At 45.6% G+C, this 18,753-nt stretch overlaps 1 protein-coding gene across 2 annotated transcripts in view; it reads left to right on the top strand.

Moving 5' to 3' along the window:
* Positions 1-10,678: 10,678 nt before the first annotated feature.
* The window catches only part of EPHA5 (EPH receptor A5), a 168,075-nt gene continuing 160,000 nt past the window's right edge, over positions 10,679-18,753 (top strand). For both annotated transcript variants that reach the window (XM_056857022.1, XM_056857021.1), the window contains exon 1: positions 10,679-11,342. In XM_056857022.1, the coding sequence (XP_056713000.1) occupies positions 10,745-11,342 (598 nt within the window). In that variant the 5' untranslated portion in view covers positions 10,679-10,744. The remainder of the gene's footprint in view (positions 11,343-18,753) is intronic.

Genomic DNA, 18,753 nt, shown 5'->3' with positions numbered 1-18,753 from the left:
CATCACATCACCACTGAGTGCCCTCCCTTCTCCAAACTCTGCCCTTCCCAGGCACGGTTTCCAGATCTCCAGGAACCTCCCAATCCAGAGGACCCTGTTTGCCAGTTGAGCTTTGGCCCTTTCCCTTCCCTCGACAGACTTCGTTAAAAATTAGGAATTTATAGCCTAACCCTAAAGTCAAGGGGTCTTGTGTACAGATGTAACATTTTCAGAAAACGTGAAGCCTAGGGGGGAAAGGGTTTTTCTGAGGGGGGAAATCTAACAGTCTTATCAAACATATTTTACTGCTTTGACAACATATTTATAACTTAGCACATAAGTGTACCAAATAGCACAATTGTGGAACACGAAGATATTTATAATTTGGTGAAAGCAAATTGGTGGCTGAAACTAATAGAGAATGCCCCCTTCCAGCTGCTCCGCACCCCCTGAGCACGCACCTTTTCTGCCACCTGAGAGGAAGGGAAAACAAGTTGAAAATTTAGATCATAAAGTTTGTAATGAAAAATTTGTTACTTGGGTGGAAGTAAAATGGAAGTACAATGGTACAAGCAGCATATTTGTATAACACTGAACATTAACTGTTCAATAGCACATTATAATTGTATGCGTGGCATGTTAATTCTGGACAAAATTAGTCACATTGAAACAATAAAAATATACTTGAAAATGTTGTATATGTCTGTAGTTTGGACAGGAACTAACATTATCCAATATTATAGATTGTTTTACAGAAAAGTCTTGATACTACACATTCTGAGTAAGAGTTTAGCTTAAAAACATTTCACTCATTCCAAAAGATAAAATATCTCCTAGGATTTTTTTGGTGCTTCCTCAAATTTCTGTTGGAAATACTGAAAAAAGGTGTGTGTGTGTATGTGTAAGTAATCTTTTTTGCCCAAATGTTCATTTTGTTTGATGGGTATTCCCATCTCTAATCTTGTGGCACCTTAAACTATAATGGATTTATTAAAGTATATGCCTTTGTGCTGTAGAGTGTGCGTTATCATATGGATTTATTTATTTAGTCATTCCCTGCTTTTCTCCCAGTGGGGACTCAAAAGTGGCTTACAACATTGTTCTTTCCTCCTCCATTGTATTCTCACAACAACCCTGTGAGGTAGCTTAGGCTGAGAGGGTATGACTGGCCCAGTGAGCTTCCATAGCAAGGTGGGGATTCCAAATGGGTCTCCCAGATCTTAAAGAAGGAGGAGAAGAATAGTTAGTTTTTATACCCTGGTTTTATCTTCATGTGTTCATGTGAGTCGGACACCACTGCAGTGTACGAAAAAATGTACAAGGGGATGATAAAACACCACAATACAGTTGACCTCATTAAGACTGAAGAACAGATGGAGTATTTGAGTAATACAAGAATGAAAATAAAGTATTATTTCCCCCATTTATCTTAATATGGTGCAGAACTTGCATGACTTTATTACTGTTGTTCTTATAGCACCAGCAACGGTAATTTGAAAAAACTCCAAAGCTGTAAGGGGCAGCAAGAGAGAATGATTTGAATGAAGGTCATGGAGACAGACATTTCAGGATCTTGAAACGTGCCCTTAAGATGGACATTTGCAGTCTGTTGAATAAATGAAGCTGCCTTATCCAGATTCACACCATTGGTCTGTCAAAATCAGTCGACTGTGAGTGGTAGTATCTCTCCAGGGTCTCTGACAGAGGTCTTTCACATCACCTAATACCTGATCCTTTTAATTGGAGAGGCTGGGGATTGAACCCAGGACCTACTGTTGACCCAGGGCCTTTCCTTAGAGAATACACATCAAATGGCTTTATCCAGAACCAGCCCATTGGGCGCCTCAAGTTAGTATTTTCCCTGCGTGACAGTGGCTGTTCATGATCTCAGGCGGAGGTTTTTCACATCACCTGTGACCTGATTCTTTTACCTGGAGATGCTGGGGATTGAACCGGGGGCCTTCTGCATGCAAAGCAAATGTTCTGCCACCGGGCCACAGCCTCCCATGCTTTGTTAAGTGACCAGAATCCACGGTTGGGAACGGTGATGCTAAATGTGAACCCCCTGCTACTTGCCTCCAGTTACAGACTCTAAGGGTTAAGTTGGAAGGGAGCTGGCCTGTTGCAGAAGGCACCTTTAAGACTGACAGGCTGAAACATCAGCTTTTGTGGGCTTGGTTTTGTTAGTTCCATTATGTAACTCTTTTTAGTGGAAAAGCAGAAAACAGAGCTCTAAAATAATAAACCCTTGAAAGCTGATGAAGTCGGAGGCTGAGGGGGAGAGGGTTGCTGATGGCTGATTGCTCTCAGGACTGCCTTGGGTTTACAGTCGCTACGCCATGTGAGCTCTGCATAGTGGCCAATAGCCTCTTCTCTGGGCCCCTTCTGAAGATGAATGTGCAAAATGAGCAGAAATTACAAGCAGGTAGATCTTGGCTGCCCTGACCTGGATGGCCCAGGCTAGCCCAATCTCATCAGGTCTCAGAAGATACTCCAGGCAATGGCAAACCACCCCTGTTCATCTCTTGCCTTGAAAAGCCTGTTGGGTCACCGTCAATTGACTATGACTTGATGGAATTTTCCACACACAGAGATCTTGGCTCATAGTGAGAACTGTTTAATAGTGGAACGAACTGCCTTGGGAAGTGGTGGACTCTCCTTCAGCCAGCGTGGTGTAGTGGTTAAGAGCGGTGGCTAGGAGTGGTGGGATCTAACCTGGAGAACCGGGTTTGATTCCCCACTCCTCCACATGAGCAGTGGATGCTAATCTGGTGAACTGCATTTGTTTCCCCACTCCCACACATGAAGCCAGCTGGGTGACCTTGGGCAAGTCACAGCTCTCTTAGAGCTCTCTCAGCCTCACCTACCTCACAGGGTGTCTGTTGTGGGGAAGGGAAGGTAAGGTGATTGTAAGTCGGTTTGATTCTTCCTTAAGTGGCAGAGAAAGTCGGCATATAAAAAAACAATTTCTCTCCTTTCTTCTTCACTGGGGGGGGGGTCTTCAGGTAAGGGCTGAAGGGGCCATCTGCTGTCAGTGCTGTAGTTGTTTATGAGGCTAGATAAGTTCTAAAGTCTCATCTGAGAGTCAGGCTAAACTCATGCTGAAATGCATCAGAACAGTCTTCTTCAAAGGCCACGCTGTCACCCTTATGTTGCAAACGGTCTTTCAAATGGACAACACAGAGTCATTTCCAGAAGCGCTGGTGCACTCTTGATCCCGTGAAGAATATTGTTTTCATCTGCCTGCCATTTAGCACTGAAGGTGTCCATGCAGGGGGAGAAGAACTGGATGCAAAAGGTGACGGCAGGAGGGGTGACCGATATGGCTATCTACTTAGATGCAGAAAAACACAATTGGAAGCAAAGATGAAATGTGGCTGCCTCGAACTGGCTGCTCTCTTTGTAGCTGTTGACTTTTGCTTTCAAACCCGAGTGCCCCAGCCTCCAAGTCCTTCTTTTTCCTTCAAATACACAAAAGGAATAAATTTGGGGGTGTTAACCCATGACCACAAAGAGCCAAGGCTGCTCATTTGGCTGTTGCTGTATGCACGATGTCTGATGGGGGGGGGGGGGGGAAGCACTAGGTGAATGCTGAGTGATTTAAAATATAGCCAGATGCGTCTTCAAGGACAGTGCTGCTTAGTGGTGAGAGAGGTTAGTGAGGATCCAAAGCCTGAGGCAAGTTGAGGTGCTAGGCAGAGATGCCACTTAGATAGTGGCGTCAGCTCCTCCGTGATCTGCAGCATGCATCCGGCATTTCTTAATATAAACAAACAAGTTCAGTTGGGTCCTGCAACCAGATAATTCTCAGACTTTTTCATGTAGGATTGGGAAGTTTAATCCAAATTTTAAATATTTATGGGCCTGAGCTGTTGCTATGGCCCTATGTTAGTTTTGAGTCCTATATTCCATCTGCTGTTTTTCTTTTAATATTTTATAAGGTGTTGAAATGGAACCCAGTCTGGTTGGAGAAAATGTTTGGCTGTCGAATGGTGCATGCCCTGGACCTAGTACCTGAACTTCTGGTTTGCACAATTGGCTATTTTTCCAAGGGAAGTAGACAGCGGGACGCCCGCTGGCATGCATCTGGCCATTCCCAAACTATTCAAAAAGGTTGGAAATGCATCTGTCCACCCAGGGTGACAGGAAAAGTAAACTTAGGTGACAGATTCCTGTGCAAGTGGGACAAGTGAGGGTTTTGAGGCATTTGCTCAGAACAGATCTGGGCCACCTGATTGTGGTTCTCGATGGCTGTTCTTGTGTGGTAGACATTGGCAAGCCTGCGTTTCTGTATTTGTCATGCTGCCATCTTGTATTTGACATGCGAAGAAAATCCAATATTACCCCAAATACACGGGGTCAGTTAGAACAAAACTTCTTTAGTGCAAAAGTTGCTGTTAAAACTCAATATGGATGGGCCGGGCGCATCATGTTGATATTCACACCTAATGATAAACCCTTGACCTCTGTGGTCTTGAGTGTCCTTTCCCACCGCCTCTCCCCACGGTGTGGAAATGAACAACTTCCATATTTGCAGCAAATCGTAACTTCTCGTTTTGTCCTGGCCACCAGGTGGTTTGTTCTCTTCCATCTAATACAGGATTCCAGTCCAAACAATGGTTTGATCCTGGTTTGGAGAGGAGAGAACAGAACTTCGAGTGCATAGCTTGAAGAGGGTGATTTCCAAAAGGAAGGGTGATGGTGGTATGGCTGAGGATCTCTAGGTTCATTCTTCAAAAAAACAACCCACATTTTTTTAATGAGTGAAGCCCCCAAATCAATAGTATACTGATTACTTGCCCCAGGAAAGAACTAGGGTTGCCATCCTCCAGGTACTAGCTGATCTCCTGCTATTACAGCTGATCTCCAGCCGATAGAGATCAGTTCACCTGGAGAAAATGGCCACCTTGGCAATTGGACTCTACGGCATTGAAGTCTCTCCCCTCCCCAAACCCCGCCCTCCTCAGGCTCTGCCCCCAAACCTCCCACCGGTGGCGAAGAAGGACCTGGTAACCCTAGAAAGATCAGTTCATTGACGTTTGGGTTTGAATTCCTCACTGACTGGGGCCATGTGTCAATTTTGGGGTTAAACGCAATACACAGTCGGCTGCCACTGAGGAAGAAAATTAAGGGTTCATTTTTGAATTTTTCAATATCTTTTTTTTTTTAATAAATGGCTTCCCCTGTTGTAACTGAGACATCTTTCGACTGTTGCTTTAAAAAAAGAAGGAAAAGGGAGCTAATTTTCCTCCTTTACAAATTGTACCCAGTCATTCAGGCATGCTTTGGCTTTGAAAAGAATGGCTTGTACAGGCAGCATTTTAAAATTAGCACTTGAACCCGGGGCCAGCCTGCCACCTGCTGTGCGCCGTGTATTTTTAGTCGCCTGTGTGAGATTTTACACTGTTCATTTATTTCTGAAGTGAATAGTGCGCTCTTGTGTTGTTGGCAATATTGTAAGCCTTGCTCCTGTTAACTCTCTAGCTGTTAGCTTGTGAATGTTTCCAATTCAAAAAATAGATCTGCTATAAATGATTTAGCACGCTGTAATTGAAATGCATGTATGTTTTCCTTCTGACATTGTTGGAGACTTGGAAATTAGCATCAAATTAATGCCAGATTTTTTTGTGAATCCCATAGATATTCTCTCGGAGTACTGTGCTGCTAAGACAAACTGACCGCTGTGCAGTTTTCTTCTGCTGTACTATGTTTTTGTGCCACGTGAATTCTTCTGCACAGTTTATTTTTAAAATGCTTTTTCTTGCATTGTCATAATTATGGAATTCATCCCCACAACATGGTGTGATAGTCATTAACACAGATGGCTTGGGAAAGGATAAGTCTGTCAAATGCTTCTAGCTGCGACAGCAAAATAGAAACTCCATAGTCAGAGGCAGTATGTCTGAATTATACCTGATGCAATCTGGTGGGCTGTTGCCTTTGGGCCTGGCCTGTAGGCTTCCTGGAAGCAACTGTTTGGCCACTGTTGGAAGAAGGATATTGGGTGGAGCCTGAGGTGGGTGGGGTTTGGGGAGGGGAGGGATTTCAATGCCATAGAATCCAATTGCCAAAGTGGCCATTTTCTCCAGGTGAACTAATCTCTATTGGCTGGAGATCAGTTGTAATAGCAGGAGATCTCCAGCCACCACCTGGAGGTTAGCAACCCTATAGATGGACCATCCAGCAGTACTCATATCTATGTTCTCCGGATATGCTCAACTCTTTCATCATAGTTTCAGAGGGAAGCCTGGTTGTTTGCAGTAGGAGAGCTAGTATCCAGTAGCACTTTAGGGACCAACCGGATTTTGGGGATATGAGCTTTCAAGACTCAAAGCTCCCTTTGTCAGATACAAGTAGGAATGGGTGCCCTCAAGTCCTTACATCCCAGCCTGAATGTGGGAGGGGTGTTGCAAAGAAAGGATGCTGGGATACAGTGCACGTCGGAATCAGCTTGATTAAAGCCGGGGGAAGTGGTTAGGTGCAACTTTTGGCATTGTCCCTCTGCATCCTGTCTTTGCAACACCCCCTTCCACCTTCAGGCTGGGATATAAAGACTTGAGAGGTCTCCATTCTACTTGTATCCGACAAAGGGAGCTTTGACTCTCGAAAGTTCATACCCCGAAAACTCTAGTTGGTTTCTAAGGTACCAGGATTACCACCTTAAACCTCCCCCTCCCCAGTAGATAGCAAAGTAACAGAATAGCCTGTTAAGAATAAGAATCGCTCGGACAGTTTAAGAAGAGGAGGAGGAAGAAGAAGAAGAGTTGGTTTTTATATGCCAACTTTCTCTACCACTTAAGGAAGAATCAAACTGGCTTACAGTCGCCTTCCCTTCCCCTCCCCAAAACAGATGCCCTGTGAGGTAGGTGGGGCTGAGAGCCCATGGTCACCCAGCTGGCTTCATGTGGAGGAGTGGGGAAACAAATCCAGTCCACCAGATTAGCTTCTCAAAACCACTGCTCTTAACCACTACACGGTGCTGGCTCACTAGAGATCATTGTCCTACCCTGAGATAGTTTCCAAGGGTATCTGTGTTGGTCTGCAGTACAGCCGTTAGATGTGAGCCCAGTAGCCCCTTAGAGGCCCACAAGAGTTTCAGGGTATACGCTTTCGTCAGCCAAAGCTCCCTTGGTCAGACACAGTAGATACTAAGGCCGTTAATGCATGTCTAGGATGTCATTGGTTTGTCCCTCTCATGTCTCACACTTTTCTATCCTGAGATCAAAAAAATGATCATATGAGAGGGACAAACAAAAAGAGTCAGGCGGTGGGGGAAGAAGGTGCCGTCAACCCTGCGGCGTGCACCCCCCAACCTCGGCAGGCAAGGGCTGGCTTATATCTTCCTTCCCGCACTGCGCCTCACCTGCTAGAGGAAGCAGGGCCGGGAGGTGTCAGCTTGCAATGGGCGTGAGCTTCCCCCCCCCCAGCTGGGAGGAGTGGGAGGGGAAGTGGAATGGGCTGGAAGGGAGGGGAGTCAGCCCATGTGCTGAAATGCACAGGGAAGCAATCACAATTGCAGCGATTCTTTCTTTAAATTCGAGACAACACAGGAATTGGAAAACCAGGGGAAGTATCGCACCAGAAGTGGGTTGGTCCCGCAGACGGGAGACCACCATGTGTTTACAAAACGGAGATTCGCTACATTCACGGGAGAATCACAAGACAAAACAGCCATTCGATTTCGACCTAAGGAAGCTTTGGCTCACAAAAGCTTAAACTCTGAAACTCTTGTAAGCCTCTAAGGGGCTACTGACCTCGAATATAGCTGCACCCAGAGACAGGGATCAAGATGGTTTTGCACAACAATAAGGAAGGGAGGCTTCCTGGATAAGATCTTGATGTTCTGCCTCCTGGGCTGGCAGAGATAAGCAGCCTTCACTCATTAGTGCCCTTTCCCCACCTTCTCTTTCTCTCTAGTGACTCTTTTCTATACGTGCCAGACAATAATGAGGGTTGATATTCATATCTCTGCTGCAAGAGTTATAAATCCAATATATTCTGATGGTGCTTGTTGGCAAACAGATCGACACAGAACGCTCTAGTGCTGGCCTTGACCAGTTTTCATCAGCTCTCAGAGCCAGCTATGCTAGCTAACTCTGGGCTGGGAGACTGGGGAGGGTGGGCTTTGGGGAGGGGAGGGAGTTCGGTGGGGGTATAGCATCAGCGTGTTCACCCTCCAAAGGAGCCATTTCCTCCAGGGGAGCTGATCTCTGTGGTCTGGAGATCAGTTATCATTCCGGGAGATTCCTCAGCCCCTATTTGGGGGTTGGCAGTTCTGCAGTCAGCCCCACAATTTAGGAGACAAACTACTTTCTCAGGTACTAATTATAATGACTACATTTTCTAATTATTGCTATTGCTCTTTACCATTTCTTGTAATTTTATAAAAGCAATGGCAAATGTGTTGTAGTATATAAATTAATATGGTAATTAATATGGTTGTCAGCATCACAACAACAACAAAACCCCTCTCTGATCCTGGGGTTGGCAGCTTTTTCTTCCATGAGAGCTACTTCTGAGAAATGCAAAATATGCTGAACCAACTCCTCCTCCTCCTCCTCAACACAGCACATCACAGTTTTGTTCTGTCCTAGAAACAGAACTCATGGCGCAGAGTAGTAAGCTGCAGTTCTGCAGTCCAAGCTCTGCTGACTGAAGTCAGTTTCAGGCAGCCGGCTCAAGGTTGACTCAGCCTTCCAGCCTTCCGAGGTTGGTAAAACGAGTACCCAGCTTGCTGGGGGTAAAGTGTAGATGACTGGGGAAGGCACTGGCAAACCACCCCGTAAACAAAGTCTGCCTTGGAAACGTCGGGATGTGACGTCACCCTATGGGTCAGGATTGATCTGGTGCTTGCACAGGGCACTACCTTTACCATTTACCTTTTAGAAATAGAACATGGACTTGGAAGAGCTCCAGAAATTAAGCTGTCATCAAAGCAGCACAGAGAAAAATCCTGTGGCATAATAACTTTAAACATGTTTTTTTTTTTTTAGAAAAGTTAGGGTTGCTAACCACAAGGTGGGTCCTAGAGATCTCTCGGAATTACAGCTGGTTTCCAAGATATAGAGCAGATCTCTTTGTGATCTATTCCTGGATCTTCCAAGGGATTCACAAGCTACTCTGAAGCAGCCAGAGAGCAACCAGGATTCCTACTTGCTGGATTTCTATTCACAAACTACCTGCTGAAGACCCCCCCCTGCTCTAACCCAAATCTCCCCAGTTTCTCATAATTTCATTATTGCTTTGAAAAGCTCCCTTTAATTGAGCTTTTGGAGCCTGTGTAGAAAGCATCTGGTTAAGAAATGAATTCATTCTCCACCATGGAATGGTAAAAAGATAACATCTAAACCAGGGGTGTCGAACTCATTTGTCACGAGGGCCTGATATGACAGAAATGTCACTTGGTCGGGCCGGGCCATACCCAATCAATCAATCAATCAATAAAATAAATGCCATAAAAATGTAATGCCAGGTACCAGAGATATGGACTTTATACAAGCACAGGCAAAGTCACACAGGCCAACACTAAACAGCCTTTGGGCCAAGGATGCATCCTTATATGTCTCAAGAAACCCCTTTGCACACTCATACCACATGCATTTGAAAAAGCAAACATTTTTTTTTGGGTGGGGGGAGAGATAAAAAACAGCACTAAACAGACCCCATTTCGTTTGGAAGTTGGGACCGGTCGCTGGGCAATCCACCTTGCAAGCGATGATCACCATTTCCGGATGTTCAGGAAAACAGTACTCTTTGTGTGAGGCAGGGGAGACGTGTGATACGGGTGCATGCCATTTGCTTTCTTCCGAGGGGTGCACCCTAAAGTGGAAGGCCGAGGAATGGGGTCTTAGGTGCCCCTTAATAGGTGGTTGTGGTTTTTGTCCTGAGATTCAAACTGCTGAGTGCAGTAGCTGGAAAGTGAAGAGGGCAGGAGGGCAGGGGGATGGACGGATGCCTGGCCGCTTGAAAGCCGGGCCTCGTGACGGGCTGCTTCGCAGGGCATATTTCTGTTCCGGCCTGGGGCCCGTCCTTTCCTCTGGGCTCAGGGGTCCCCAAGTGGGGGTGGGGGTGGGGACTGCGTTCCTGCTGTGACTCAGCTATTGCATTTGGGATACCTGTGAATGCAGGCAGAAGAAGGGGAGGAGATCCGAAGGCACCAATGAGAACGGGATCCCTCCTTTTTCTGGTGCCGTCAGGCTAGTCTCTCCTTTGTAAGCTGGCTGCCAGCCCGGGGGTCCCCGGCCATTTTGAGCCAGCAGGTGCCTTAGGAATTCTGACACAGCGCGGTGAGCGCAGCCACAAAATGGCTGCCACAGAAGGCGGAGCCAGCCACAAAGTAGCTGCTGCGGCTTACCTTCAGTGAAGGCCCTTGCGCTGTGGTGGCAGCTGCTGCCGAAGCAACGTTTTTAAAAATCTGTACAACTGATCAAATCTCCAGTGGCCAGTCAGAAGCCTTTCTGGGGGAAAAACCCACCCGGCCCTGTCAAGTTTCTAAAAGCAATTGGCCGGCACCATGTTGGGGATCCCTGTGCTAGAAAATGGGGTGGTTCCAAGTTTTGCAAGGCTTTGCACTGAGCTCATTAAGCAGGGGATGCTTAAGGGTCAGAGCTAGGACTGTAGAGATTTGTCATCTGTTTCCCCCCTCTTTTTAAAAGCCATGTTTTCATTTCTCTTTCCCCTCCCTCCTCTCCTTGTTTAGTGGGAAGAAATAGGTGAGGTGGATGAAAATTATGCCCCGATCCACACGTACCAGGTGTGCCGAGTGATGGAGCAGAGTCAGAACAACTGGCTGCTGACCAGCTGGATCTCCAACGAAGGGGCCTCGAGAATCTTCATTGAACTGAAATTCACTCTTAGGGACTGCAACAGCCTTCCCGGGGGCCTTGGGACTTGCAAAGAGACCTTTAACATGTACTACTTTGAGTCAGACGATGAAGACGGGAGGAACGTGAAAGAAAACCAGTACAGCAAAATCGACACCATCGCGGCGGACGAGAGTTTTACGGAGCTGGACCTCGGCGATCGAGTCATGAAGCTGAACACGGAAGTGCGAGACGTCGGGCCCCTGACCAAGAAGGGCTTCTACCTTGCCTTCCAGGACGTGGGCGCTTGCATTGCCCTGGTCTCCGTGCGGGTGTATTACAAAAAGTGCCCTGTGGTGGTCCAGAACCTGGCAGTCTTTCCAAACACCGTCACCGGAGCGGATTCTTCGCAGCTGCTGGAGGTTTCGGGGTCTTGTATAAACCACTCCGTGACCGATGAACCCCCCAGGATGCATTGCAGCGCCGAAGGGGAATGGCTGGTTCCGATCGGCAAATGCTTGTGTGAGGCGGGGTATGAAGAGAAGGACAACATCTGTCAGGGTAAGGACTCAGTCAGAAGTGGCTTTTGGAGGAGAACGTTGGGTCTCTGTTACAGGGACGTGTACTGAGGGACGGGTCACGTTGGCAGTGTGAAGCGGCCCGTTCATTAATCCACGCTTGTCACTTCACATCCACCGCACCCCAGATGAGACCTTTAGGCTGCTGCTAGCAGAATGCAGGGCTTCTCCACACGGGGTGTTCACACTTTTAGCTATGGAGCTGTCTGACGACAGGGAATTAAATGGCGTAAAGTCAATGCCTGCGGGCTGGGTTTGATGGTACGCCGTCATTATACAGAACCTCTGGAAGGGCTTAAGCTTGATTGCCCATTATGGATTTGTGAGCACATTCTTGGTTGTGGAAATAGCCAAGTGGAAGTGAAGTTATACATTAGAAGGGGTGGGGGAAAGGCGTTCCTTCTCTGTTGCTTGAGAGGCAGGCTGCAGTTTCAGCCAGGCAGTTCTCGATTTCCTCTATATGCTTTGAGACAAGATTGCAGATACTTGCAAGCAGCATTTCTTGTGTCAAGAGAAGGATGTTTATGAACAGAAGTCATCTCTCTTCCCCCAAACAGCCTGCGCTCTTCTGGGGTTGTCGCAGCTGACCCGTCGCCAAAAAAAGGATCCCATGTTTTGTTAGCTATTGAGCAGGTTTCGACCCTTTGTGAATGTGACCTTGGTGGTTCTCCAGCAGTACCTACTTATCACGGCTCCTGGAGGTGAAATGGCTTTGTGCTGATTTGTCTCGTGTGCTTTCTCCTGCTTTGCTTGTCATGTTAAGGGATGTGCAGTATGAATAAGTGGCTAGAACTGTGAGGAGTTGCTCAGCATGCTTGCATAATGGGCCGAAAATGTGCATCGAGAATTTAAACCCTTTAACCGTGTAGTGTCCCCAGCCTAGTGGTCAGCATACACGTAAGAGAGCTGGTTGCTGGTGGGAATGGCCTCTCTAGGCCCTCCAGTGCAGGTGGGGATTGTCTGGGTTTCTTCGCATTCCAGTACAGATCTGAGCACCCATTTCTTATCCAGTTGCAGCTTTTCCTAAACTGTAAGGAAACCTGGTTCATTGTGTAGCTAACCTCTACTGGATCAGGATGCTCTTTCAGTGTTCATTCTGTGTGGCATGAAAAAGTAGATCATTTTCATAATTTCATACCAACAAGAAATTTATCTCTGAAATGAACGAAATGAACCTCCTAATCACATGTGCTGATATCTTCATCAGGATCAACCACAATGTGTCAGGATTGCTACTTCTCTTAGCAAGCTTTAGGTCATCAGAAGGCCCTACTGGATCAGATCTAGTGTCTGTCTAGTCTCTGGTTCTGACAGGGGTCAGTACAGTAATTCAAGGAGGCCCTGGGGCAGGGATGAGGGAAACTGTTGCCTCCAGCTACTGCCTCATCTCTCTTGCTATGGCAATATAGTTCCCACGTGGGAACTATAGTGTGGCCAACACGTAGGACTCCTTTAGAGGCTCCCTGGAATACCTGTGTGGGGTGTTGGATGGCTGTCAGTGGAAGCTCTGGGGGGGGATGTTGGCCGGTCCCCTCTTGGTTGCAGTCACTTGAGAACACGCTCCATTATTTACTCATTCATGAGACCCAGCGTGGTGTAGTGGTTAAGAGTGGCAGATTCTAATTTGGAGAACTGGGTTTGATTCCTCGCTCCTCTATGTGAACAGTGGACTCTGATCTGGAGAACCAGATTGGATTCCCCACTCCTCCATATGCAGCCTGCTGGGTGACCTTGGGCTAGTCACAGTTGTCTCAGAACTCTCTCAGCTCCACCTACCTCTCAAGGTGCCTGTGGTGGGGGGGGAGGGAGAAGGGAAGGAATTTGTAATCTGCTTTGAGACTCCTTTTGGTAGAGAAAAGCGGGGTATAAAAAACAACTCTTCTTCTTCTTCATCATCACCACCATTTACTGGATAATACTGTGAGATGTTGAAGAGGTTTTTGTCCAGCATAATGAAATTTTAGTTGCTTGAAAATACACTAATTTGCAGTTTTTCTCCATTGCTGTATTTATTTTATAGTTTCACTAGAGTTGCACTCTCTTTTGCCCTTTTCTAGAGTTATAAGACTTTAGGAAAGACTGAGAAAAATCAAAGATTTGCCCAAGGTTTCCTTTACTTGCATTTGTGAAGAATTTTACTTGACTCTTCCTTGCACAGAACCCCACTAATGTTGTTTGTTAGGGTTATTCCCCCCCTTTCTTTATTTAGCAATCCCATGACCCTTTGGTCTGGAACAGCGCCAATATTACAGATACCATCCTCTAATTTCATCCCTACATAAAGGCCACTGCTTATTTTTTAGGTTTTTGGGGGAGGAAAAAAGGTTATAAAGACCTGAGTTCGATCCCAACGGAAGTTGGTTTCAGGTAGCCGGCTCAAGGTTGACTCAGCCTTCCATCCTTCCGAGATCGGTGAAATGAGTACCCAGCTTGCTGGGGGTAAAGGGAAGATGACTGGGGAAGGCACTGGCAAACCACCCCGCAAACAAAGTCTGCCTTGGAAACGTCAGGATGTGACGTCACCCCATGGGTCAGGAATGACCCGGTGCATGCACAGGGGACCTTTACCTTTTCACAAGGGGATTCTCCCCACTCTTGACTATTGCATTATAGAGAGTAAACCATCGAACAGTGTTATGCTGCTTTCCTCCTTGCTTGTATGAATAATGGATTCTTCCACTGTAGGGAAGCTGTGGCTGGATTCACATTTGGCACATGCTTAGCCAGCCTGAGTTCCTGGCCAGCCTTGAAGCTTGCGGAACTGTTGGTCTGCTGCCAGCCAGGTTGGCAAGTAGCTGCCTTTCTGGAGGCTAATTAAATGCATCTTCATGATAGCAGATGTCATTGATTTGAGGGGGGTTGCTGGACTGAGCTGGTGATCCTGAGAGGCCTTCCAAAACTTTGAGCAACTGGATCTGGAAACGGACGGCTCTTTGCCTTGCCTTATCTGCTTAACTGCTGATGTCTGCTCCCCTCAGACGTTGACCTTTGAGATTCCACCCTTCAAACACGGCACCCTACAAGCTCTAGAAACACAGCAGAGGGGTCGTGGCTCAGTGGCAGAGCATCTGCTTGGCATGCAGAAGGTCCCTGGTTCAATCTCTGGCATCTCCAGTTAAAGGATGTGATGTGAAAGACCTTTCTCTGCTGAGACCCTGGCGAGCCGCTGGTGGTCTGAATAGACAAGACCAATGGTCTGATTCAGTATAAGGCATTTTCATGTGTTCATGAGTTGAGGGGCATTTCCACCCTGCTGCATCTTTGTAGATTGCCACAGCAACAGCCACAAGAACTGACCAAACAGAATGGTACTTGAAAATTGGAAGGGGGAAAAAAGAAAAGAAAAAGAGAATTTAGGATTAGTGTGCAAAAGCTGGCGAGGGTCATAGGAAGCATGCAAAGTCATCAGTCTTTGATTTAGCCTCTAGCAAAGCAATGGAGGTCATTTTGCAGATCCAGTATTTGAAAAACTGAGGTGTACTTGTTCTGGCTGCAACCTCAACCCCAATTTGCTTGTTAATGTATTTTTCTCTCTCCTGGAAATAGAATATAAAATTGAGCTGCAATGTCTTGCACTTTTTGAAAGTCATTTTTTATTGAAATAAGACAGGAGGCAAATCTTACTTGCCCTCTCAAACATATGGCCGGGATTGCTGCCTCCGTTTCCTAAAACTGTTAATTGGCAACGACGTGTCCAATGCATCACCCTGATGAAGGGGGACGCAGCGGCTGACCAATCCTCGTGGCTTAGGGTGTTCTGACTGCACGTGGGACACGGGCCTCATCTTGTTATGTGATTCACCTGTAAATTTGCGTTGCCCAGGCAGTCAATTTGTGTTTATTTAATGAACTGAATTTCTTGGTAGTTTATGCGGATTCCACAGCACAACCCATTGAGACTTTCTGTCTCAAGATTGCCAGCAATGAATTGTTGCTATTGGAGAAAGCATTATTGAGATTGCCATTCCATAATTATTCACACACCCAGAATTGCTACAGATGTTATAATAAAAGTTAGGTACCAGGAATATCGACTGGCTGCTGCTCTTAATCACTAGCTTGGTTACTGCTAGCCAGATTATAGCATCTGTGATCCGGGCTGTATCTAGGAGTGATGGAGAAGCTTTTCTCCCTCTCTCATAATACTGAAACACGGGGTCATCTGCTGAAGCGGGAGGGTGAGAGATTCAAAACAGGTAAAAGGAAGTATTTCTTCCCACAGCGCATAGTTAAACTGTGGAACTCCCTGCCCCACGATGTGTTGATGGTTGCCAACTTGGAATGCTTTAAGAGGGGAGAGGACATGTCAACGGAGGAGAGGGCTATTCATGGCTACTAGTCAAAATGGATACTAGTCATGATGCATACCTATTCTCTCCAGGATCAGAGGAGCAGGCCTATTATATTAGGTGCTTTGGAACACAGGCAGGATGGTGCTGCTGCAGTCGTCTTGTTTGTGGCTTCCTAGAGGCACCTGGTTGGCCGCTGTGTGTGAACAGACTGCTGGACTTGATGGGCCTTGGTCTGATCCAGCAGGGCCTTTCTTATGTTCTTAAATCTTGGAATAAGGAGGACTTGAACATAAATTTAAGCAGCTCAGGTTCTTCTGAGGCCCTGCAGACAAGGGCCTGGTTCTGATGGTGCTGAGTTCTGCATGAGCAACTCCTGTCCTTGGCTCCCCTCCTTGAATTTACTCATCTGACGAAAGAATTGGGCGGGGTGCCTCACACAAGGCTCCAGGGAGCATGTATGGAAGGATCCATTGGTGAACTGGAAACGGAGCTCTTCATTTTCCCTAGCACGAGTGGTTACTTCTGTAGTTGAATGACCATGGTTAAGTGATTTTATTTATGTATTTATTTTGTGATTTATATCCCGCCCTCCCCAGCCAAAGCTGGCACAGAATGGTTCCCAGAAATAGTTAAAAATCTTCTGGGGGGCTGTCAAATACTTGAGGCCTTACAACCGAGGTGCTGGTTGAAAATGGCATTGAAATGATTTCCTTCATGGAGAAATCTGAAGAAGTGAGCTGTGACTCATGAAAGCTCAGAAATGTTGTTAGTCTTTAAGGTGCTACTGGACTCTTGCTCTTTTCATGGAGAAATGTTAGGGAAGTCGTGGGCATAACCTTCCCACTCCCTCCCCAGCTTTAACATTCTTCCTAATATCTGGAATTGGGTGGATTGGAAGTGCTGAAGCAAGTTCCTCTCCAGTTATCTGTATGTTTTTGTGTCTGCTAATCTGAATAGGCTCAGGATCTATTTATGACCGTGGAAAAAAGGAAAGATTTCACCCAAGGGGATTGTGCAAGAACAGATCAAGTCTAGATGAGTAAAAAAAAAAAAACACCTTTGCATTAATTGATCTATTGGGAGGTGTTTGCATGTTATGGAAATAAATGTTGGAAATCCTGCGTATGTGGAAAGCTCTGCATTTGGAAACAGGAGCAGAAGGAAACACGATACCCATTACTAATCCTTGGGTACATTTTTCCGATTACACTGAAATGGCTGGGTGAACATTATCTTTGGTGCTTATAAACACCATGATCTGAAAATTAATTAATGTTAATGAGACACTTTCCATAGCAACCTCAGTTTAACCTGCTAAATTGCTGGCTCTGACAGAACCATTGCCCAGAAGTAAACAATTTGGAAGCGCTGGCAGTGCAACAAAACTAGTTTATCATGGTTGGAAGGAAAGTTGCTGATTGTTTATATCATATTTAGCTGGGATTTCCCCAGTTGTGTGATTTTCTGTTCTTGAGAAAACTGTGGGATTGGGGGGACAACACTGAGTTATGGTTCCTTGTTGAGCTTTTGGAACAGTTGAGACATCTTTGATTGCTTTGATACTTTTGCACTAATGTTAATTTGTTGTTCTGTGTATTAGTTTTTTAATGGTCTGGGTATGATTAAAGCTCACAATAAATAACACGTTGGTCATTAGACTTTGATGCATGCTTATTTGCTATGGATTTCTAATGGTTACTTACCTTCTTGCCTCTGGTGAGTAAGGACTGCTTTTCCTGTTTGGATGTTGCTTGTAATATATCTCTGATAGACGAAATGTCTAGTGTATTGTCAGATCCGTATATGGATTGTTTGACCGAGCTACCATGATGGATGTTGGCAGGATCTTGGGATGTGTGAAGGACACTGCTAGCAGTCTGGCTACTTGTCCATCCTGGTTGCTGAAATCATGTAAGAACTGTATTGAATATTTGCTGTCCGTCGTAAGTCGATCACTGACTCAAAGTGCTTGGCCGCTCAGCGAAGTGGTTATCTGACCATTACTTCAAAAAACTATCCTTATCGACAAGTCATGTGCTCAGTTATCACCTGGTATCTAATAATTTTATTATGTATGTTTTAAATTTGTTAGGCACCTTGGTGGCCCTCATGAGGGAACAAAGGTGGGATATAAATTTTGTAAAATGAAAGAAATAATCTGCTCTTTCTGAGCAAGGTGATTGAGAGAGCAGTTACAGAACAAGTTCAGGTCTTCCTCCTTCGCTCTTCAGCTCTAGATCCCTTTCAGTCTATTTACGGACCAACCTAGGGGGACGGATGTGGCAATATTGCCTTTAGTTGATGGTTTCCATCTGAGTGTAGACATGAACTGTGCCTCTTTGTAGCTTTTGGTTGGATTTATAAGTGGCCTTTGATACAATGGACAGTGCCGTTTTGTTGAGATGCTTGGAGGAGGAAGGTACGTGTGTAAGGGGGTGTACTTTGGACGAGTTTAAATTGTTCCATACGGATTGGATTTAGAGCATTGCTGTTGGAAACAAGGTGTCCTCAGTTCGGGATTTGTCATGTGGAATCCTCCATACTATTCAACAGGGTGGATTTAAATCAAATCAATTTAAATCATAATTTAAATCATGATTTAAATCAGTAGGACTTGATTTAAATCATGGTTTTTTACAGAAAGACTGGTATAATCTTAATAATAATAATATAATCTTAATATTTACAACCAGATGAAGGTTTCATTTTTGGAATAATAAATTTTCAGAGTAGTTTTTACAGTTACATCAAAAATTACTGATTTGGTTATACTATTAGAAATAGATAGACAATTATGAAATTATTGTGAGGAAGAGGAACTTCATTAAAATATTCCCAAACTGGGTCTCTTTTATGGCCTGCTGCCATTATAGGTTTTCTCCTCCAGGGAGAGAATATTGTGATAAACCTCAGGCTATACACTGTTGCGGAAAAATGGAGGTTCGTCGAGGAGAGAGACCCGAGACCGTTTGTCGAGAAAACAGTTTTATTGCAGCTGCGGCTCAACCCGCATTAACAAGCACAAAAGACTGAGCCCCGATTGTACTGGGGAATGAACTTTTATCCTAGTTCCATGCTAAGACATGACACGTCAACATTTGG

Source organism: Euleptes europaea, chromosome 11 (genome assembly GCF_029931775.1).
Source record: "Euleptes europaea isolate rEulEur1 chromosome 11, rEulEur1.hap1, whole genome shotgun sequence".
Taxonomy (NCBI): domain Eukaryota; kingdom Metazoa; phylum Chordata; class Lepidosauria; order Squamata; family Sphaerodactylidae; genus Euleptes; species Euleptes europaea.
The sequence above is the reverse complement of the archived record's forward strand: the minus strand, read 5'-3'. Positions and strand labels throughout refer to the sequence as shown.